The following is a 23,349-nucleotide window of genomic DNA, read 5'->3' as shown; positions in this document are numbered from 1 at the left end:
GGTTAGAGGTGCCGTGTCATTTACGAGAAAAAAAAGATCAGGCGGTTAGTGCTGTAGCGAAATGCATATAGCTAGCTAACTGACAATCAATTTTAGGAAGAATATATTTTCTAAAGAATCGGGGAAAATGTAGCGATAGTTTCGGGCTTTATAATGTTATGGAGCTTCATTACAAGAATGTTGTGGAAGCGGCGCGGGGATCCTGTGCTGTTAGAGGTTCAATTTGGTGTCCCTTTTTCCATTTCTCTAGATAAGTGATTTGGCTCGAAGGGTGCTTTTACTGTAAAATATATTTTTAAATGAGTTGCTGTCTGTTTCACAATGCTAAATAAAGTACCAGTCAGGCCAGAGTTCATTATGTAACTGGGAAACGTAAGGTCTGAAGCTAAACGTGCTCATAAATGCAACGGGAATGTTTTAAAGCAAGCTTGCTCCAGTCAGTAGCTAGCCTGCTAGCGAACTGTCATTGCCTTTGCTATGGACTCCGCACTGGCTCTACACTCTTTTATTTTCTTAGCAGGCTAAATTGAGTACTGCACAAGTGAACTGGTCAAAGTTAAGCACCGATAGTTTGAAATGAAACACGGCCAAATTACAGTTAAAGTGCATTTGTTTTCCGCCGCATTTAAAATCGTGTGAAAATGTTATCGTCGAGGCCTAACGTCAATGCTTTAAATGCAACGAGAGGGATTTGAATGAAACACACCATGCCTGAGGAAAACATAATTGGAAGCTTGCTAGCTAGGTTGGTCTCCGCCGTGTTGGAGCACAATTTTAGTCAACTAGACAAGAGCTACCTGATGTAGAACACCGTGTAACGTCCGTGTTGCAGCATTTCTGGAAATTGTAGCTCGCTAGCGAGATGCTTTAACCACTGAAATATATCCTCAGTTGAACTCGGTGGACGGCCGGACCATTGTTTTGATTTTACATTAACGGTGGCGTTGTAGTGGTGGTCATGGAAAGGTTTAACATGACTGACGGTGGGCAGGAGATGTATAAAAGCGGGTAGGGTGCGATGTCAAAGCCATTGGCTACTGACTGTAATCAATCAGGGAATCGCACGGGGGGAGTGAGCGCCAGAGGCGAGCAGAACACAGCACAAGCCCAGGAGAGAGAGCTTCCCGCACGGCATGAGAATGCAAGCGTCGCCGGTAACTTGCATGTGGAAAAGGGTCAATCCGTGAAGTGAAAGAGGTTTCGCTTTTTTTCTGCCGCTCGTTATATGTTTTTTTTTTGTTTGTTTGTTTTGTTTTGTTTTGTTTTGTTTTTTTGCTTTGCCTGGTAGCCTTTGATTTTCTTTACCTCAACGATTTTGACAGATTAACATTCAATGATCAGAAAGACACATGGCTAAATCTCTTGTATGATTCAACTCGGCTTTTGTGATTGTTTAAATTTTCTCGGGGAACAAGCAGTAAAATATTAATTAATAAATGAAGTGGAATTACATAGTTTTGCCTTTTCTTTTATATACAGTTCAACATATACAGTTAAGTATACTGCAGTTTGTGTTACTGTAATTTTTATGCGAAAATCTTATAGAATGGAAGTCAAAGCAGTGTTTATCAGTAATTATCAGAAAGTATTATGTTATGAATAAATATATTTTAAGTAACTGAAACAACGGTTTCATTGCAGCTGCCTGCTCAAGTAAATACACGCATTTTATAATGAGTATGGATCCGCTCAAGTATACTTCTAAAGTGCAGTAATTATCATCATTTAATGTCAGGCCTGAAATAGGATCTTGTATTGTATCCCTTAAAAAGGTACTTTTTATTTGAACATATCATATTTGTCCATTGTGATAATTCAGTTTTTGCTCATTTGAAATATTATTTTAAACCTGAACATGGTCGTCTGTGTGTTTAATCTACATAAACGTTTAGAATCATTACATTTTTGCACACCATTTACAAATGTTGTTTAGGGATACAGTTCTAGGTGCTCCTATTGCTGTCATAGATTGTTATCTATAACTCTGTTTATGGAACATGTTTAGCTTATTCCTGTCTATTTTGGGGTTCTTGGGTTTCTCAGGTCTTCCTAAGTGAGTGCATCTATTTATAAAGAAACACATTATCTACATTGTAAGGGTAAGCATATGGTCTTTTAGAATGATTCCCAAAACAATGCCCATACGGTTGCTCATAGGAAAGGTATGTGTATGTGCCTTGTCAAAGCTAATCGGCTGTTCCTCTGTGTTGGTGCTGGTGCAGATCGAGGCCTGCTGAGGGGTCTACACCAGTTCCCAAAGGGAGGTTCTGAAGGATGCCTGCTGTACAGCCCAGCCCTGGATCCTGGTGAACTGCTCATGTCCAAAAGGCAGGAGGATGGCTCATGGAATTCCATCCCAGGGCAAGGTGACCATCACTGTCGATGAGTACAGCTCCAACCCTACCCAGGCCTTCACTCACTACAACATCAACCAGAGCCGCTTCCAGCCACCCCACGTCCACATGTAAGTACAGCTGGAATGGGAGAAAATTGTAGTCTTCAGCTTCTTCAGAAATTTCAACCATGCAGTTTTATTTGCAGTGACAGGGGACAGCTTTACAAATTCTCAAACTGGCACATACCATAGTTGTAATAAATAATATCAATAATTATTCACACCTTTAAACTGTATAAAGCGATTTATCAGTAAGCATTTAACATATAGCATGTATTGAATTTACTGATGTTACTGTGCAAAGTCAGTATACTTAGAATCCCAGGTACTTGTGGTGTTTGAGTCTATTTGAAACCTTCCTTCAACCAGGACACACAGTTGTTGGTCAGTTAGCTACAATGTTTGTGTACATTCTGTTGGGATGCTCTGTTCTCTTGAATAGTGTTAAACAAATCAAACAGAACTTGGCTCATAACATTACATTTAATACTTGAAACCAGTATTGTGTGGAGAATTTCCTAGAAGCAAATTCTTGATGCTTTTCCAGATATTCTCCAGTTCACTGAACATCAACAGGGTTTCCACAGCGAGTAGGAGAGTCTTTTAGAACTATCGGTTGAGTGTAATTGACTGTTTCAATTTTCTAGTCATTTTCTAAAAACATATCAATTACGACACGCCTGACTGTAACAAACGTAATGACAACCTGCAGCTTCATTGGTGTATTAGTTTAAAGATTATTTTTGGAGGCTTCCTGTACAGTTTTCAGTTTATAGATAACTGAAACACATGTTAAATTTCTTAGGTAAAAGGGTTTATAAGTTCTAGGTGTATTTATTTAACAACTGAAGGGATCAGCTTGTTGTATTAGCAACTACTGTTGCTGTCGTAATAACAAGCCAGAAAAATAAAAGCCAAGATAAAAACAAAAAAGGGAAGTGAACTGAAGGTGTTAATTGTTTAAGAGGATGTAATGAGTTTGAACGCAATGTTTTTTCACACACGGTTTTATGTCAGAATTTTTTCGGCGACTGGCCAGCATCTAACCTTTGCGTGTCAGGTGAAGGGTGGGAGTTTTAATGCTGCGCAGGACACTTCTTTTAGCCTGGAGCAATGCACCTCAGCTCAGCTGCTCCGATATAAATCTAGCTGTATTCCGCAGTAAATGTCACTCCTGTGACATTAAACAAAACACACAATCTCTGAGTCAAAGTAGCAGTCAAATTGATATATTTTTGTGTCATTACAGACGTCCTACCTGTGCTGAATTTGTATTTAATTGCAGGTGTGTTTTATTGGTATGGGCAGGCCACTATATTTTTGAACTATTAACTGGGAAATTGAAAAGAATATTTTCTCACACCAAGACTCATAAACCAGTCAATATTTTTATTCGTATTTATTTGAACTTTAGCTATGGCGTGACCTTTGTCAAAGTGAGTATTAACTGGTAAAAGGGTAAAGCTACATCTGTAGTCACCCTGGATAAAAGTGTCTTTTTAGGAGGCTAAATGTTGTAAATTACACTACACCAATGGATTTTTTTTGGTATGGCCTCAGAATAAAATGAATTAATTTCATTGTGTGCAGCAAAGTGTCAGTGAGGCATTTACATCATAACATCATAACTGTTCCTCATCACCAGTGATTTTTTTTTTTTTTTTTTTTTACCAACTCCTTTGCATCTCCTTCCAAGACCATTTGCCCAACTGCCCTCCTGTAGACCCCACAGTACACACAGAGAAGTCTTTCTTATAAAACACTTTCTCTGTTCTGGGAAAGCAAATGCTGTTTAGATTTGGGAGATAACGATCGGAGTTGCCTGGGGTTAGCGTTCTGTCTATATTGGGAGTCTTTAAGTATAAATAAAGTTGGTGTTCCACAAACCAGAAAAATGGCCTTTGAAACTTTATAGGGCTTAATGTCTCTACAACACCCCCCCCCCCCCCCCGGTGTTTCTCCATGCCGACAGCTTTAAGAGGGAGTGATATGATTTCTGTGGCAGTCTAACACATCTTTTGTGGTGACTTTCAACCCCAAACGTTCAGCTCTTTGACTCCCCCTTTTAAGCTGGTGAATGACCAAAGTCATCCCCAGCATTGATAGTAATTACCACAGAAAATGCATTGGAACATCACCCTGAAATCAAAGGTAGCCTGGCAACCAGTCTGTTTTTCACTAACGTAGCTGAGCCTTGTTTTCATTATTTTTTTCCCTGCTTTCACCTAGTGATTGTGTAGAAAAGGAAGGAGCAGACCGGAATCACAGTGTGTTCAATTTCAATGTAATGCACATGAATATGTAAAAAGCCAGCCAGGTTATAGTTCTTCAAGGGCTGTAGTGCAGTGCTTTTAGTTAGCGTGCAGCTCAGGGCCTGCATTCTTCCAGACGACACCCCCTCCATGCCTAGCATTGGTTGCACATTTAACGAGGCTCATAATAAACAACCAAAGGGCTCTCTGATTTTAACCTCCTAATATGTATATAATTGCTATCCACTTTGGCTGGCACTGTGGACATTGAGGACGGAAGGAACTCCCTTTTTTTGATCAAAATATTAATTCACCAAAATGAGGATTTATTGTTACCTGGAGTTTGTAATTAAAGCTGCTTCTCCTGAATACTTCACAGGAATGTAGCCTTTCAGATAGGACAGTGTTTTTGTGGGAATGAATTTACTGGCTTTTGATGAAATAGTAAATTGCATGACAAAGTTCTGTTGTTGTTGGTCCACACAACTGTTCACAGTAATAAACCGCTCGTACAAGGCTGTACTGCAATATCCGTGAAATGAAAAGTCTTTCCAAGAATTCTTTATGATTTAGACTTCCCTCAGTTGTGACATTAATTTTTATCCTGTCCTTGTGAGTTTACAAACTCATTTTAAAAATGTCATTGAATAGTATAGTATAGTCTGAATAGTATAGTCTTTAGTTTTTTCAGTAATAGTTTTCTGTGACAAGAAGCTCATTAAAATCTAGCATTTAGACCATTCTGATTAATGTGGTTGTTCATAAAGCAATATAGATTTTATTGGATGGAACATATTTTCTTAAATTTTGCCTGCCGTATGCCTTCATATTTGTTTGTGCAGACATAGATGTCTGCTTGTTACGAATGAAAGGAAAGAATAAACATTCCTGTTTTGTCATAAAAATGATGTCAAATTAGAACAAAAAAAGTCTTTCTACAATGTTAATTTTCTGAATTGTTTCAACCATTAGCTTGTTTGGGCCCTGCAGTGTAAACGTCTAAGATAATCGAAGGCAAAGCCACTGTTCTCCCCTCCAAACAGGGCGGAGAGGCCTTAAGCCAGTGTCCCAGCACCATGTGAATTAGTGTTCCTGTTTAGGCCTTTGTTTTGCTGGATAGCCGCTCCTGAATATGAATTGCGCTCATGAAATAGGAGACCATTTGATTAAGTTCCTAAGCCACTGCGTTAGCAGGGACAGTTGACATAGAGCAGGTCTTCATTGAACAATGGAACTGGAACCAGACCACCACAAGCTTCATCCAATTGTGGTAGACCAAGTGCAGTACAATTACTTTTCCGACTGCAGTGGAAGTGGGGTAAGAGGTTCGTCTCTGTCTAAACAGCCTGTTCTTCGGCACATACCCTTTGCCGGTCCACAAGAGTGTCTGAGTATGATGTATTTCCTTCTGAACCAGTAATAGACTCCCTTGTTTGTTTGATTGGGGGACATGGGCTCATCAAAGCAGGTTTATTAATAGTTTATGTTCTCATTGTAACTGGTGGAAGCAAGAATTCTTTTGGTGCATTGGGGTCAGTTATCAGGTGTATGTGTCATAGTTCCTCATTTTTTGTATGACACTAACGGTGTCAATTTGAGCACAGGAAGTCCTTGTCTTTGTGTGCCCTGGGTCGGCAGGTTTGCAATCACAAAAGGCAGGAAGGCATGTTAGGGAGGTTAGAACCACCTATAGCTAGTAGTTGCTTGTCCTTTAATTGAGCACTGTGAGTTCATGAAAAAGGATGAGGTAAGGCAGTTTAATTCTTAATAAAGTGCTGCAGGGTTCGAGTGAAACTCGACACAGTGTGCCACAAATTTCTCATTATGTGGCACAAGGGAGGGTTACAATTAGTCCTTGAATGATACACTGTTTCACTGATAAAATTGCCTATGCAGCTTTTAAGATATTTTTGAAGAGGTTCTCATGGAGTAGATGATGTGTAATCATTTCTTTTTTTTCAGTTTGATCTGCTTGATTGTGTTTTATAAGTGTGAGTGCTGTAAAATTCAGGTGAGCAATTTACCATTGTTTTGGTATCATTTTCTTTGTAGTAGTATTTATTATTCTCTATATTAAATACTTCAGATGTCTTTCTTGACATGGCTCAATGTTTAAAGCCCTGAGTAGGATTTTGTTTAATTCTGTAGCGTGTCTTTTTGAGGCGTTTTCTTTTTTTTTATGCCCCCCACAACCACGCACGCACGCACGCACACACAAAACATGCCTGTCACTACAACCATGGGCTAGTTCATCAGTTATCGGTTGACTGGCTTGGTCCCAGAAAAATCGTTATAAGACCCAGTAGACCTATAACAATCAGGTCCTCACCACAATATTGCACTTTATAGCCCTATAGCGAATAGAGGAAAGAAAAGGGAGCACCATCTTGGTCTTCATTTTCTGTTTCTCTCCTCATACCTCACCTCTTTGTCTTTATTATAGCCTGTATCTGCAAAGATTAAAAACGTTTCAGTTCACGGGTTGCTGCCCTCATGTTTATTAAATTGGTAGGGACAGACAATAAGGCAGATAAGAGATTCTTGTTTTCCTGTAGAAATTGCAGGACTCCCCATACAAAGGATTTTACCTCCAGGCAGTAAATAAGAGGAGAACAGTACTAGTACCTGTGTGTTGAATGTGATGTGTATCATTTAAATTTTTCTTTGCTGTAGGACATACTTCTATTTTTTTATTGTTTGTTTCTTTCTCCCTCATTTCCCAAACTTGCTTCTCTAAAAGATTAATGATTGGATGCGTCTAGATTTTTAGACTTGTCTTTCAAATTGAACCTCTGCTTCTCAGTTTTTAGAAAATAAGACCACTGAACAGTGAACATCTGCCAATTTCGCTATCATTTCAGAGCATGAGGGGGCAGTGTTATATATTAGGTGCAGCTTGTTCTTCCAATTAAATTGTGATTGTGCAGTTTTTTTTTCTAAATGGCTAATGGTTATCCACAAATAAATATCCACAAATGGAAAAACAAGACTTGATTCAAATCTTTTGGACCTTGCTACACAGAAATGCTTTAGCTGTACTCATCATACCACACACACACACACACACACACACACACGAAAGCTAACCGTTCAGGTAAAATTGAGACAAGCAATCACATATTTATTAACTTTTAGACATCGGGGGTTAACCTCAGAAGATTAGCTACCTGACAATCACCACTTTAACCCAAGGTCACTGGTTCAGTTCTAGATTAGGTGGCTGTCGACTAAAAGTCATTTGGATGTGAGAACTGCTGGGGGTGGATTGGGAGGGAGGCCTGGCCTGATTGCTTGTGCTTCTGGTCGGCCGGCAGGCCTTTGTAGTAGAGCAGTCCCTCTTGGCCCTGGTTGACGTTCCTTCATTGTTTTACATTTTACATTTATTTATTTAGCAGACGCTTTTATCCAAATTGTCACTTACTCGCAGCTGGGATTAGACGGGGAGCAGGGACGTGACCTGCTCAGGGGAAGGCGGAGGGGCTAGTTGGGGCCACCTTCCAAAAGTGTGGACCTCCACACAGCAAGTATTTGAGAATCTCAGCTCAGAACGTCATGGTGCAAGACTGATCTGTCACTCAAGTTTAAACTAGCTGAGATGCTATTGCAGGAACCACAGGCTGATGCTGCAGTGGTCCTTAAGATGATTGCAGAAGACCAAGACCCTGTCCACCCCAATCTGTGTGATTAAAGTGCTTTCTTTGTAATCCTTTTAACTTTCTTGAATACAGAAGAGGCTTCCATGTCCTGCAGTGCCTTTGTGCAGGTTAACTTCATGTCTGGGACCAAGAATTCCCTCAAAGTGAGATAAATGAAGAGCTTCATGAATGATGAATTTAAACCCTTCTTTTGTGCATTGTTCCTAGCCAGTTGTCACTCAGTGTGCCAGAAATGTTTGCCATTCTACGTGGATTATTCTTTGGTCTGTACTCCCATGTTAACATTATAATTGTGTATGCCTTTGGTTTATATGTGCACATAAGCTGCTGAAATAGATTTCTACAAAGTCACTTTATCATGAAGAGCAAATGTTACTAGAGTGCATTTAAAGAGCTAGAGTGCAAAGGGAATGCTCTCAAAATTTAAATCCCGTGTGATTACACCTACACACACTATATATGTGTGTGTGTGTGTGTGTGTGTGTGTGTGTGTGTGTGTGTGTGTGTGTAGCATAGCCATATGTAATCAATAAGCGGGGAAGCGGTCTGGTTTGCCATTGTGAGAGTAGGCACTTGTTTTGAAACACTAAGATTGTTGTTTCTGGAGTCCCAATTTATTTTTATTTGAATTTTGCCAAAAAGAAGCCCAAGTCTGAATGATCCTCAACTAAATTGCAGTCATTTCTCTTCTCAGTGGAAGAAAACTCATTAAACTTTGAGGTAAAAAAAGGAAAATGCCTCAGATGGTTGAGAACGACCAAGCACATGTTTGTCCCACTTCAACTGGCTCTGTAAAGCAGTACTCACAACAAACTTTTGAGCAGATTGGAAAGCTACCCATGAAGGTTATTGGTGCACACAAACTTCAGAATACTGAGCATGATTTCCTAAATGTTTCGGAAACACTCTTCTGAAGCCGGGGTAGAAGTGGGTGAATTACATACCCTCTCTTCTGACTACGGCTAATTTAGTGTTAAAGTAGTCAGGCGGCAGGTCTTAATTGATCGTGGTTACCATGTTTCTTTGTATAGAATGATTAACTTAAGAAAAAAAAATAGTGCCACACTTATAAATGCTAGTCTGCTGCCAGATGTTTGAATTTAGCTGTTTATAAGACTAGAGCACAAGCTGAGAAAGAAATTTAAGACAGCTCTACGTGACACGGCCAAGACCTCTGTCCACTCTGGTTGCCTCACGTTTAATACACGGCACATCTGGTGTGTGTGCAGGTTGGGTGGATTTTTAGCTAGAACCGTGGCGTCCCATAACGCTCTGCTCTGTCACAGGCCTGAGGACAGGGAGCTCACTGGCATCATGACTGCGTGCCTCCGTGCACTTTCTTTTCTGTCCCACATCAACAGCAAAGATGGCTTTCTGCGCCTTGCATATTTTTTCAGTGTTTCCTGAGCCGTAATTGAAAGTGCAGGTCGTTAGTTCCTGGTACGCAATCACTACCTCCCGCTTGGTCCTTGTTGATTTGAGAAGCAATTTGTAAAATTCCTTCAGAATGGGGACCCAGTTCTGGTTGCAGCTCTCAAGTCCTGCTAGTGCTGTAAAAATAAAGAACGGACTCATGTTTCTGTATGTGACTAAGGCTTCAGTTTTATAATGCTGAGCAGAGCTCTTTACTTTGAGGGTTCATTTTTTTCTGATCCAGTAGCAGAATTCCAAGTAATACAGGATTTGCAAGGTAAGGGATGTCTAGAATAACAAGCGGCCTTTTCTGTTTTGCTTGGTGATGTTGTGTTTAGGCCTTTTCCCTCCTCATCTGATGGTTTTTGTCAGTTTTTAGATGTGAGCATTTAATTAGGGAGGTAATGCATGCTTTCGGCAGCAATACAGCACTGACATCCCCTTTAGTAATGAAATAATGGGCAAAGGGGAAAGTGCAGTGAATTGCATATTGCTGGCTTCAATTATAGCCAAGATGTTTTCCTTTTCAGGCAAGGAAGGGCCTTTTTTCATCTTTCAGACCTGTTTTGGAAAACTAAATAAAAGGATGGCCTGACAAGACACCAGCATTTCTCATAAATTGACAAGGGGAAAAACCTTGTCTTTTGTAGCTCCCGGTTACAGAGGGCTGCACAAGCTTGCATGGAGGAATATTTTTGATATTAAGTCTCGTTTTGATTTTTTTCCCCCCACAAAATTGAGCATAATCTTTATAATTCAGGTTAACTCTTGTAAATCTACTATAGTAAAGAGCTGTTATATAGTAGGGCATCTAGAAAATTTATAAATGTGCATAATGCGGACTCTCTTCTTTGGGTGAAATCTAGAGGAGAGTTTAGTCTTCTGCACTGAAACGTCACCCAAAAAAGTATAGCTATCTAGCTCAACTTAATACGCCTCATGTACATTTCAATTGCAAATGAAAAGAGAAAAGAGAGAAATCTTTGCCCTGTGAATTTCAAAAGAGCTGAGAGAAAAAATAGTTTTCTGCTAGATAAGTGTCTAATCTGCCCTTATTCAGAAGGGCTGATCCTTCCCTTATTAATGTTGTAAGCCAGTGTCAACATTGACAGGAGGAGTTTGAAGAGGGCGAGATTTGAGGGGGATACGCAGCCCACTAAAAATAAAACCTCAGAGGAGAGGGAGGGATAGCTTGTTTATTTATGTGAGATTGTGCCTGGAATTAAAACATCCTGCACAGATTGTGAAAGCTCACTGATTAATGCCTGCTTTAATCCCGGTCTACCTGCTCACCAGACGGTTGGGTGACCTGTGACCCCTGGATCTCCCACAGCATACTTCCTGAAACTAGTGCCATGCGTGTGGCCCTGTCCTCAAGGACCTGTCCTGATTTAACCCTAACAGCTCTTCTGGGCTCTCTTTCTCTCTCCCCTTTGCAGGGTGGACCCCATCCCATATGACACTCCCAAACCGGCAAGTCACACGCGTTTTGTCTGCGTCTCTGACACACACTCGAGGACAGATGGCATCCAGATGCCATACGGGGACGTATTACTCCACATGGGCGACTTCACCGAACTGGGACTTCCCTCTGAGGTTAAGAAGTTTAACGACTGGTTAGGTAAAGGTTCTCTTGTTTCTGCCCTCTCCTTGCTTGCCCCAGTCAACCTCTCCTCAGTGGAAATTCCATTCAGAGCCTCTACATTAAATTAGAAGGGTTTAGTTACTTTCTCCCACTTATTAAGGAAACTGGTGAGTGTATTCTTCTGCTTTGAGATAAAGGGAATGTTCTGTAAAGAATTTATTTGTGTGATTTGCTGTGATTTGTTAGCCTTTGTCTATTCCCTTGCGAAAGACACTGTGTTCAGTTTATTTAAGTGAGGGACAAAGATTTGTAATCTTTCCTGACGATTAATGCTAATGATTAATAATGCTGCTTCGTCCATTTAATTAGCCATTCTGTTGTTGTTTTACTCTCCCTGTGTTAATCACCTGTTAAAGCAGAGAGAAATGATACAGGCTTTGAATAGTTACCCTCCATTTGAAAGTGATATGGCTTGTTAGTGTGATTTTAGATGGTGTTTATTGGTATGGTTTTATCTGTTCATAAGCAAAAGAATGAGATTCAGGCTTGCTGTTATATAATGAGTGGAGTCTCAGGCTTTTTATCTCGTCTTATTTGTTTTCAAGTGTCCTTGCAAAGAAAAATATGTTATTACTAAAATCAACAGAAAATTGAAAACGCTGTAGCTTGTGTGGAATGAGGGTTCTGCACTCATAAAGACCAACAACAAACAGAATTCAATTTGTGGCCAATCTGCAGTGGAATTTGTGACATTTTGAACCAAGAATGTATTGATGTGCAATATTTTCATGTGCTGCTTTGCCTGAAAGCATTTGAAAGCACACCATCAAACATCTTCACTTATTTTTCCTATATTAGCCAGTTGCAAATGATTCCAGGCTCCTTGGCAATATCGCTGACTTGGGATTCAGAAACACCCCCTTTGGATTATAGAAAGTAGCCAACCATCTTTCATTAATATAAATTGTTGGGACACGCCTTTGAGAGGTTGTAAGAAGAGGGCCAAGGGCCTATCAAGAAGATGGACAGTCTCTCTTGTAATGGGTTTTACAATTTTACAAAGATTAAAGCCTCAGTCTAAGCAGTCCAGCTAATTTAGCTGTTTAGAAAGAACTGATGAGTGTGCTGCTGTCATTAGTGAACATGTAAACATCTTTAAGCAATACTTTTGGGGCTGTTCATTGTAGTGTGCTGAGGATAAGTGCCAATGTGTTTTTCCCTGTCCACTTCTCTTTTTTTCCTCTTCATTTCAGCGTATGCTATGAAGAGAGACCCAATCATAATGATGGAGGATAAGTCTGTGTTTCCTAACCAAAACACACCTTCACCTCTAGTCCAAAAACAGATAATGAGAATGATGATTACAATACAGATTATAAATATTATAATTATAATTATAAAAGTCCCTCAGAGACTTTCTGTGTTTATAAGCATGTGTGGTAGTCATGGGCATAATTTATGGCAGGGACATATCCCCACTTTTCTGATTACCTAAAACTGTTCTCACAACTATCTTGATATTAATTACTTATGCGTTTAAATCAAATATAATTTCCATCGGCTCTATAAAAGGTTAACTCCCTCATGTTCCCACTGGATGAGAAATAGAGTTTCTATTGGTGTTTGTTCGCTTTGTCCCGCCTCCTTTGCATGCAGTGGTGTGATTGCTTTAGAACATTTTGGGTGAAAACAGCGCAGTGCGTTCTGCGCTTAGTCAGAGGAGACAGCACGCTAGAGCACATTCCACGTGGTCTGTCGCAGGTGCTTTGCCTACTGTGATCATAACGCTGTGGTACCGGTATCAAATTAAACACGTAACGTTGATTGTTCAGTGATATGAAAGACACAGTCAGCTGCCCTGGGCATACAGACCGGGAATTATGAAAGACACAGTCAGCTGTCGTGGGCATACAGACCGGGAATTGTAATAGTCTTGCTAACGTTATCACTGTACAAACAAAAATAGTTAGGCATATTAGCCTAACGTTATACTGGTAGCTAGTATACTTAGCTAGCATTAACAGATAACGTAGTTAGCTAGCAAACTAAATGTTGTTGTAGCAGGATGTCCTGTATGGTGATTTTGTGCTATTACCTTTGACTTGAGGAACATTAACTGGTCTTGTTCTTCTCGTGTTGGCATTATACCTGTTGGCCAAACAAGAGGAGCATTAGTAATTCTTCCAGGATTGCTAGTAGGGCTGGACCCAAATATTCGACTATTCGGATATTCGTTCATTGGGTAGGTATTTGGTTTTCAATTTTGGGATTCCGATATTCTTTTTTTTTTTTTTTTTGCTAAATGTAGGCTATCAATAAAAGCGAACTGCAAAATTCATATTGTCAGCACATTCTTGTACAATATTTATACTTTTTAATTGCACTGTTACAATGTGGACATATATACCATCTCAGCTCAGGCGCCTGACATTCCTCTCACTCACAGCAGTGAATGTCACAGTGATGGGAAAGTAACCGGTGATCGCCGAGCTTTGGGACTCGAACGCTGGGTCTAATTGTTTCGACCGACTCCTAGCTAAGTTTGTCACCCTGGAAGGATACTAGCTGCAGCGATGCCATGCTGCTCTCTGCTTCCGGAGGGGCGTGAGACCATTTTTAAATATTGCGGGTCCGTCAGCAGAGACGGCGATGGGAAATAAAAAGAAGCTGGCGATCGTCTAGTTCCTACTTTGGGACTCGAACAGAGGGCATAATGGTTTCGACCGACTCCTAGCTAAGTTTGTCACCCTGGGAGGATGCGAGCTGCAGCGATGCCATGCTTCTCTCTGCTTCCAGTGGGGCATGAGACCATTTTTAAATACCGCGGTTCTGTTAGCAGTGACGGCGATGAGTGTATAGGATGGGTTAAATGCAGAGGACAAATTTCATTTCAATGTATGCGAGTACTGCAAAATGACAATAAAGAAATTATAAATAAATATTAATCATAAATATAAATCTCAAATCTTAAATTTGTTGGAGCTAGTGTGCTGTTTCTGCGCTTCTGTTTCACAGCGCTTTATCAGGCGTTGTCTCGGATTTAGAGCGTATTATTATGAGCATTTATGTAGGTCTGTAATTTATCCATGATAAGAAAAATTGTAACAAGCTGTTATGTCACAATAAGTGCATAGATAGGACCTTGTTCAACCATACCCCACGGGATTACAAAAATGCATAAAACACCAAACCTTTTGGATTTTTTTATTATTATTAACAAATAACAATACAAACAACAATACTGTAGAATAACAGAATCCTTAAAAATTAATGTCTTCAATTAAACCGAAAGTGTTGCAGCACTATGCCGTCCATCTCAGCTGAGAATGGAGAAATGTCTGGATGAGTCCTTGCTCAGCACCCCCGCTCCTGCCCGAAGCTTCGAATATTCGCTGTTGATTACTACTGAAGCTCCGGAGCCCAAAAATGGTATTCAGGGCAGCCATAATTGGTAGTTTGCTATTCTGTCTTCTCCAGTTTCAAATCCCATCTGTGTGGCTACAGCCTAGAGCTGGGAAAGAGCTAGCCCAGATACTGTAGAATTTCAGGAAATGCAATGAAAAATCCCAAAATTTTCTGGGGTAGGACCCCCAGACTCCCTGCCAAATTTATGTCCCCACCATTTTCCAAATCAAACGTACACACTTGGTGGTGGTGGATAGTGACAGAGGGGGCTGCACAGCCACCTTTAGGAGACAAAGGTGCTCTGACAGCACGGCTAGTGTCATGACTCGTCTTCAGAACAACCCACAATAATACTGCCATTTCACTGTGCACTCAGCATACCTCGCCTCATGTCAAGGAGAAATATAGTCACATAGACGCCAGGAGAAAGGGGGAGCTCGAGGACTGTAGTCCGTGGTCCATTGTTGCTTTTCAAACAAATGCACATCAACAGAGAATGACTTACCCAGATTATGCATATTTTTCCACATTGCTTGAAATAAGGGCTTGGTTTTTTATGAACAGGGTGAAAATGTATGCTTGTGTGGAATGCTGTGAAATGTAACAAAAGGGATGTCACTTATAGTTGGCTAAAGCTGATGGTGACCAGAGTAGTAGTGAATCACCCAGTCTGAACATACAGTGAGGTCTTGGTCTCCCCATGCTTGGTTGTTTGAGGAAGCCTCATAAAGGGTAAATCGATGAGTACCAAAGTGGAAAATTGTTGTGGGGTTTTAACCACCATTCTTGTCATTCCTTTTAATTATGTAATATTGGACTGTCTGTCACATCCTTTCAAAATATATACAGGGGAGCTGAATCTGCTGTGGCAGTGTCAGCGTTGGGGGAAAAAACCAGTTGAAGTCTTCATTTTTTTTTTCTCTGTCAATAATCGTCAGACCTCCAGGTGAGAGGGGAGGCTCCTCTGCAGTCTGGTTCTGTCAGTTGCAAACAGACAGATGATCTCACAACAGCATTCCCAGCCTTTAACAAAGAGGAATTTGAAAAGAATCAAGAAGACGATTTGCTGAATTCTAAGGCTATTTTCCTCCATCTGCTGCAGGCCAGGGTGTTAGATATTGATCATGTACGCATTATCAGTTGGAGGGCTCCTTGAGATGCGGTGAAGAGACACTGGACTTTAGGTCTGGCAGCAATTTATTGAAATGTGTGTGTATGTGTGTCCATATAGTTTATTTTATTTATCTCTTTTTTTACATTTATATTTGTTTTTCAGTTGAATTATATTGTGACGGAGAAAGAATTCTCTGCACAGACTTGCACACCCGCCTCACTATGAGGAAGCAATAGATTTATTTGCTCAGTTGTAAAAGAATACACGGACTCAGTTTTCAATTGCATCTGTTTGTTTCTTTGGTGCATATCATCCTGGATAGCTGTGTTGTGTTCAGTCTTGTAAAAGGAGAGAAGATATTGTTATGACAATGTACAGCATTGGTTGGTTGTTGTTGTTCAGATTTTGTAAATTGTTACCCTAATATAAAACGTAGCGAACACGAACGCTTTGTTTTCGAGTGCACACGAAAACAAGCAATCGTGTTAGCCAATATAACATCCAAGTAACTAAGATTGTCACTTAGACAAAATGTGATCATTATAATTAAAAGTTTAAATGACTCACCTGTGGGTTAGAGCCGAGAACAATCAGGCAAAAGGAGTACGTACCGTAGTCATGGGAATTATATAGAACTATGGGTAACGTAGTTTCCATTGGTTGACATGTGAAAGGGTGGGTTTATGCTGCCAATTTCAGTTTTATCTTGCAATGTGTTTATTTTAAAAGAAATGTGGGGTTGTGGATGAAATGCATTTATTGCATCAGCATATTTATTGCTGTCATAATTGTGTGCTTTATTTCTGTAATTGATTTTAATATTTTGACCCAGGTAATGGATTAGGTCAGGGCGGGGCTAACACTATTTAAGAACCCAGTTTCCTTCATTTGAGAAGTGGCTGTAGGAGAGCATTGACTCCGTAAGCCAGTGTGAGAAGGGGACACTTGGGGAGCAATTGCCCTGCGTTGGTGATTGTAAATAGTTATTTCTTTGTTTTGTTTGTAATTGTTATATAGCACTATTAAACGTCTTGCCTTTGTTCTTCATTGTCTCTGTTGTCGTCACCTGTTTGCTGCTTACCGTCCCGTCATATATTTAAAGTTCAAGAAAATCTTTACAAAAAAGAATTTTTGTAAAGTTCATGCATGATGTTTCCAAATTCAATGAGGAAACATGGTAAATAATCATTATCTCAGTATTGACCAAAATAATTACAACTATGATTTTTGCCATAATTGAGCAGCCCTAATATGTACATGTGCTTGCTTTTTTCTGTGTTGGAATCAAGAGCCTCCTAATGCTGAAGAGGAGTCTTCCTTTGCCAGTAACCACAGAATTCCATTGTATAAACAGCAGCATATCTTTTCAAGGCACTCCTTTGTTCTTAATGACTAGCTTTGAAAGCTCTAAATGATGCAGGAAAATTTGAGGGCATGCAGCTAAACTGAAGGAGGAAAATTGCGTGATTTAGCCCCATAGTCAACATTGTTCTTTCCCGTGTCATGGTCAAATGGGATTGTTTCGTACACTGTACAGAATTTTAAATTTTATAGTCATTGGTTGATCACAGGGTTGCCAGGTCCTGTGCTTCTACTGTTAGACTGCAGAGCATGTTCTGTTGTTATAATACTTCTTGTTCCATTCATTATCATGGAGTTCTTTTTTTAAAGGGTTTCCTGTTTGTTTTTGTCTTTGCACTTGAAACTCTCCAGAAGCCTTGCAACGATTGTTTGGTACATGCCATGTATTTTAGCTGGCAGTATTCAGGAAGCTCGGGAATGTTTATGTTGAGAGTTCAGCACTTTGTCTTTGCGTTTTACGAGGTGTTGACAATGCGCATTGCACACCAACTTCTTGTGAGGAAAGAATAAAATTGTAGGCTCATCAATATTCATGTAACTGTTTGGTTGTAGAGTGAATTTGTTTTTTTAAGATTTTAATGATAACCTTTTGTTGTAACATTGTTAAAAGCCTATTGTCTTGATTTAATTGTGCTAAACAAGGTTGGCAAAGAACAAATTGGATACTTATATTACGACCATGATTGAATTGAATGACAGTGATACCTTACTATGAATAATGTACTTAATTTGGAATAATTAATTCCATGAATTGTTCAGTATGTTCTACTTCTACGTTCATAATTTTTTTTTTGCACGAGATAAGGAAAGTAGCACTCTTAATTCACATTTGGTGTGACTGAAGAGATGCATTGGCACCTGTTTAAATAAGAACCTTTCCACATACTTACAGTTAGCCCAGTTAACCTAGCATCTTGATTTGACTTGTGTTTATAAGGGAAAATACAATTCTCTGTATCCCAGCTAAGGTGATGTTTTTCTTTTTATTCTCAAGGAAATGACACATCTGTATTCAAAAGCCAAGTAAAAGGATTTGTTTTCGAATTTTATACAAGAATTTTGGCAAATATTTGAAAATGCGTTCCATGTTCACACTGTTTCATAAACTTTTTTTTTGTTAAATTTAGATTGGTTTTCAGTTTTTAATTAGGCTATTTGTGGAAAATTGTAGCAAACTAACTAGTAAAAGTATAGTATAAATATAGTCATTTATTATTATATATATAATAAAGTATATCAGACACATTTCATCAAACAGTTTGGTTTTAGAAACAGTCAATTTTGTGGTAAGTAAATGTTTTCAGGCTATCTCTAGTTTCCTTTTCTATTATGTTTCTAAGCCATTTTCTTAAAAATGCCCATCAAGCACTGATCATTTCTTCAGGTTTTACAATGCTTATAGAGGATTATAGAGGGCTTTCTAAACACAGATCATACTTTATTGTTGCCATAGTGTAACTGTATGTTTTTTCACTTCATCTGAAAAACTCTGTTTTCATTATTTTGTTCAAAGTATCTTGTATAAATACTTACTGGTATGAAGGAGACAAGGAACCTAAAGTGTGAAATACACCCCAGAATACAACTGGTAAAACTCCAGCTGAGCCGTTTCTCAAAAGACAGGTGCGCCCTAGGTTATCTCAAGTCCAACCCAAATTCTCTGCTTCTACGCAGCACAAGCAACAAGAAAAGACAGAACAAGTTGGGCAAAGAGGAGTGAAACTGCGGTCATTCAACCCAAAACAACAGGTTCTAGTTCGAGATTTCCAGGGAGGGGAAGGAAAGGCCTGGAAAAGAGGTGTAATAGAAAGCGTTCTAGGTCCTGTGACTTACCTGGTTCATGTAGAGGGAAAATTGTGTAAGAAACATGTGGATCAGATCATTGCAAACAAAAAGGGGACAGAAACCAGTGAGGATGGAACTGAGTCATAAGGAAACATTATTGACTTAGGATATGACTTTCAGACAAATGAGTCAGATATCAGAAATGAATTAGAGAACAACCAAGAGACACAATCTTTGTGCCCTCCTGCTGAAAATTCAAGTAGACCTGTAAGAGTGCACAGAGCACCTCAGCATCTTGACCTGTAAAATAAAGGAACCAAATTAGGAAGGTGAGTGAATGTAAATACCTGTAAAATGGAATGTTATGGTTATAAATATGTGTGTTTGTATGGAATTTAAGCAGGTAAATACCAATAGAATATTCTAAGGAAAGGTGTTGTGTTAAAGGTTTTGTTACAGACATTTTATGTTATACCACAGCAATAAAAGATGCATTATATGTTTGAAAAAAAAGACTGTCTCCCCTGTCCGCCCTGGGATTTCTGCCTTTGCCCTACAGACGTGTCAAACTTATAACGAATGATGATGTCATAGATACTACACGTGTGTGTATAAGGAACAATTTTTACCCAGTTTAGATGCGGATACATCCATAGGAGCAGTGTGGCACAAACTGTAAGTGGAAAATTTGGCAAAAAAATTGGGTGTTGGAGTAGTAGTACCCCAAATACAGGTATAAGACATTAGAATATCCTCTGAAAAAGTGTTTTATTGGAAAGATTGACCCCAAAAACTATGTTGGATAGGTGTACATAGACCCGCCAGTATTAACACCATTTTACCCAGACCGCGTCACTCTAAAATGTCTAAACTTTGCTTTTGACCTTGAAAAAAGTATGTTCCACTAATTCCATGAAGGTATACTTTTAATACATGATGCAGGAGGGTATTAGGACCAATAAAAACTATGAAACACTACTATTGCAATTTCTCCTGGGTTGGGCCCTTTTTTGAATTAGATTGACTGGTCTAATAAGCCAACTTTACAAACTTTTGGAATTATCCAAGGTACATAGTATTTACACAAGATGTAATGAAATGATAGTCATTTTGACCTGAAATTTCCTTTAAAAAAGTATATTTGTGCAAGCCATTAACAAGGGTGGTCATTGAAATGGCCTATGCTAGGCAGTGTAGTCTCCACACGTCTCTATACTGCATTTGAATTCTTGGAATATGGACATATTCTACAGGGATGTTGTTAGGGTTGCCACCTTTGAATTGTGAAAAACCGGGACACTTGGACCAATTTTTTTTATTAATGTTTTTTTTTGGGGGGGGGGGGGGTTTAAACCATATTTGCAAATATACTATGTTAACAGTCGTAGGACTCCCTATTGCCTCTCATACCTGTATTTGTCCTGACGCAGACGCACTCCCTGACTCTGGACTCTTTTGTCTGCTGCTGTCGCTTTCTACATTAAATACAGATTTTTTACTTTAACGTGTAAATATATACTGTCTAATAATTAAAATCTACTATAAAATCTAATCATATGTCCAAGGGTATTCTCCCTTTAGCTATGAAAACATGATTAGATGTATTATGATAGATTATAAACAACTATTTAACTACTTAACAAATTAATGAATTTGGGCAACCTAACATTTCTCACCTATTTTTCGCACTTACTTTATTGTCAAAATCCGTAGATAAGTAGCTGTGGTCGTGAAACACGAGCCGTGGTATATACACTGCTAAGCTCCGCTACTGCTATCCTGTCTTCCTCTGGTGAACTTTTTTTGTCATAAAAGTTGCAATGACTAGATTTTTTGCGCTTGCTTAATACAAAACTCTGCTGCTTCTTTGTTTTTACAGGGTTTTCTAGCGCTGTTTTTCCCTTCATATTTAACTGAAATTTTGGCTGGACACGAAACACAGGTTGCGGAGAACGGGTCTCCTTACCCATTCAGCCCAGTTGGAATTGTACATTGTAAATCGTTTTTTCTTTGATGCTGATGGCTCATCAGATTTTGTTTTGTCGTCCTCCTCGTCCATCCCTCCCCCCATTTCACAAAACCGACAAATTAAATAGAAAGTTTTAAAAAAAAAAAAAACCTAACCTTACCTCTAGCTAGCAGCTGAACTCACGGTGGGGTTGTGGATGTGGATGCACATGGCAGATCGACAGCCCAGGCAGTTGCTAGGCAATAAGGTAAGCTTTCATATTTCTGCTACCAATCAAAAGTATAGACATGGCCAATCGTCACTGTGTTTTACCCGTTTTTACCCATTTACGGATACAGGAATGGATGTATAAACGTAACCAGGAAGAAAAGAGAATAGCAGTAGAAGGAAACCAAATGAGGTTTTATTTGAAACTATGAAATTCTAAATTAGAAGTACATTTTCACAAAAAACCGGGACAATTCGTGTCTCGGGAAAGAATATTAATTTTCCGGGACAGTCACTCAAAAAAGAGGACAGTCTTGAGAAAACCAGGACAGGTCGCAACCCTACCTATTGTCAATTGGCTGTGATCAAAAAACGAAGTAGGCCCAGTCAGAGTTACTTGAAAGAACAAAAAAAAAAAAGATTTCACTTTTTTTTGTCAGTAGAGTTTGTATTTAGGTAAAATTAGTGCCAAGTGTTTTGGTCTACAAAGCTGGCCATTATAAAACATCATACATTCATAAATTTGGAGGAATATGTGATTTATCCATTTCTTACTGTGCATTTGGCACAGCCATGTCTGCTTACCTCCACCAGGAAAATTATTTTATTGGTGATATTCTTTCAAGTTATTTAGATCTTACCTACTGATAATAAAAAATTGGTGCTTTGCAGTGTATGAAAACAGAGGGGTCTTAGACACATAGGCCTATCCATCAAACAAATTATAAGCCTGCATCCTTCAGAAGAGTAGGATTTTTAATATGATTCTTCAGCCCCATGTAGGTTGAATAAGTACAAGGTCTTAACGAATTGGTTGCAAATGTTCAACAGTATAGTACTGCTGACCGATAAATCGTATTTTCATTGTCATTGCGATAAGAACATGTGCAATAAACACATCGCAAAAGACTGCCTGAACCACGATGAATAAGAAAAATCATTTTAATTACACGCGCCATGCATTCACACTCACCATACGAACATTTGATCTATCACTGGGCCACCCAATTCGGGGCCTGGGGGCCACGTTTGGCTCGCCATTAGCTATGCACTCCGGCCGCCACGTTCTTCCGGGTAAGATGACGCGCCCTTTAATACTGATGTTCCACCAATGAGCAGAAAGGGGCAGGGGCATAGCGAGTGCTGGTTGAATAGGAAATAAAATGCACTAAAGAAGCTTGTCTTTGTGATAAACTGCAGTTGGCCTTTTCGACAGGTTTGCCAGTCCATTTCAAGTGATGTTACATAATCGTTTTACATGCTATCAAAACCGATTCCCGACAAGGGAGTCAGGCTGTTTGGCGTTGCGGTCAAGCTGCAGGTTTAGTACCCTGTAGACCTGGGTTTGAGGCCGGGTGGGGTGACTGCTCTTGCCCTTCAGTACAATGTGTAATGTAAACGTTGCTCAACGTAAACTTAATATCCAATATTGATTTGTTATTCAGTGTTCTCACTTTGAGGTTTAACTTTATATTTTTGTCAATTTTTTAAGATGAAGTCAAATTTCCACTCTTGATTACAAAGGTGGACAATACAGCTGTTTTCAACTTAATTTTCTAAAGCACCTTGAGTTGCATGCACTTTCTGTCAGAAAGGTGTCTTTCCTTTTAAATATGTTTGTCCTCCCAAAAGGGAGCATATGGATGTTTTATGTTTTTGACAATCATCTCTGCAAATTAATAAAATTACTGTTAAGCAGATTAAAGAGTAGTGTTTTTATTATTTTGAAATTTTATTTTAGATTTAGAATGTTAATTTTCTATAAAATATAATACATTTTAATGTAATGTAATTTCATATAACATCAACATTTATTTTTGGCCCGCGGCCCTCCATCCAAATTAATTTTTGGCCCTTCATAGGAAAGAATTTGGGCACCTCTGGTTTAGAAGAAAATATTTTGAAGGGAGCAGGGGAAATTAAACTTTAATTTCTTATAGTTATAATGTCTTATTTAAATTAATGTTCTGTTTAATTGGTTGGGTATTCATGTGCAATTTCCTCAATAAAAGCACGTTCAAAATAATTTATTTCATTTCTTTATTCAGTGGGCATAGGCTATTCAATGTTTGGGGTCTACCTATTAAAGCAGAAAGACATAGGAACTGTATAGCTAATATGCACACTTCAATATTTGTTTGTTTATCGCAAGTCATATCATCATCGCAATATTGAACGATGTTATTGCACTTCGCAGATTTTCCCC

General features: G+C 39.1%; 1 protein-coding gene across 1 annotated transcript in view; it reads left to right on the top strand.

Annotated features, from left to right (window-relative positions):
* LOC118788575 (metallophosphoesterase MPPED2-like) overlaps positions 1 to 23,349 on the top strand; it is a 65,511-nt gene that overhangs the window by 284 nt on the left and 41,878 nt on the right. The window contains exons 2-3 of the mRNA XM_036544615.1: positions 2,223 to 2,464; positions 11,156 to 11,337. Coding sequence (XP_036400508.1) covers positions 2,337 to 2,464; positions 11,156 to 11,337 — 310 coding nt within the window. The 5' untranslated portion in view covers positions 2,223 to 2,336. The remainder of the gene's footprint in view (positions 1 to 2,222; positions 2,465 to 11,155; positions 11,338 to 23,349) is intronic.

This window comes from Megalops cyprinoides, chromosome 13, assembly GCF_013368585.1.
Source record: "Megalops cyprinoides isolate fMegCyp1 chromosome 13, fMegCyp1.pri, whole genome shotgun sequence".
NCBI classification, from domain to species: Eukaryota; Metazoa; Chordata; class Actinopteri; order Elopiformes; family Megalopidae; genus Megalops; species Megalops cyprinoides.
This window is presented reverse-complemented; position numbering and strand designations above follow the sequence as displayed.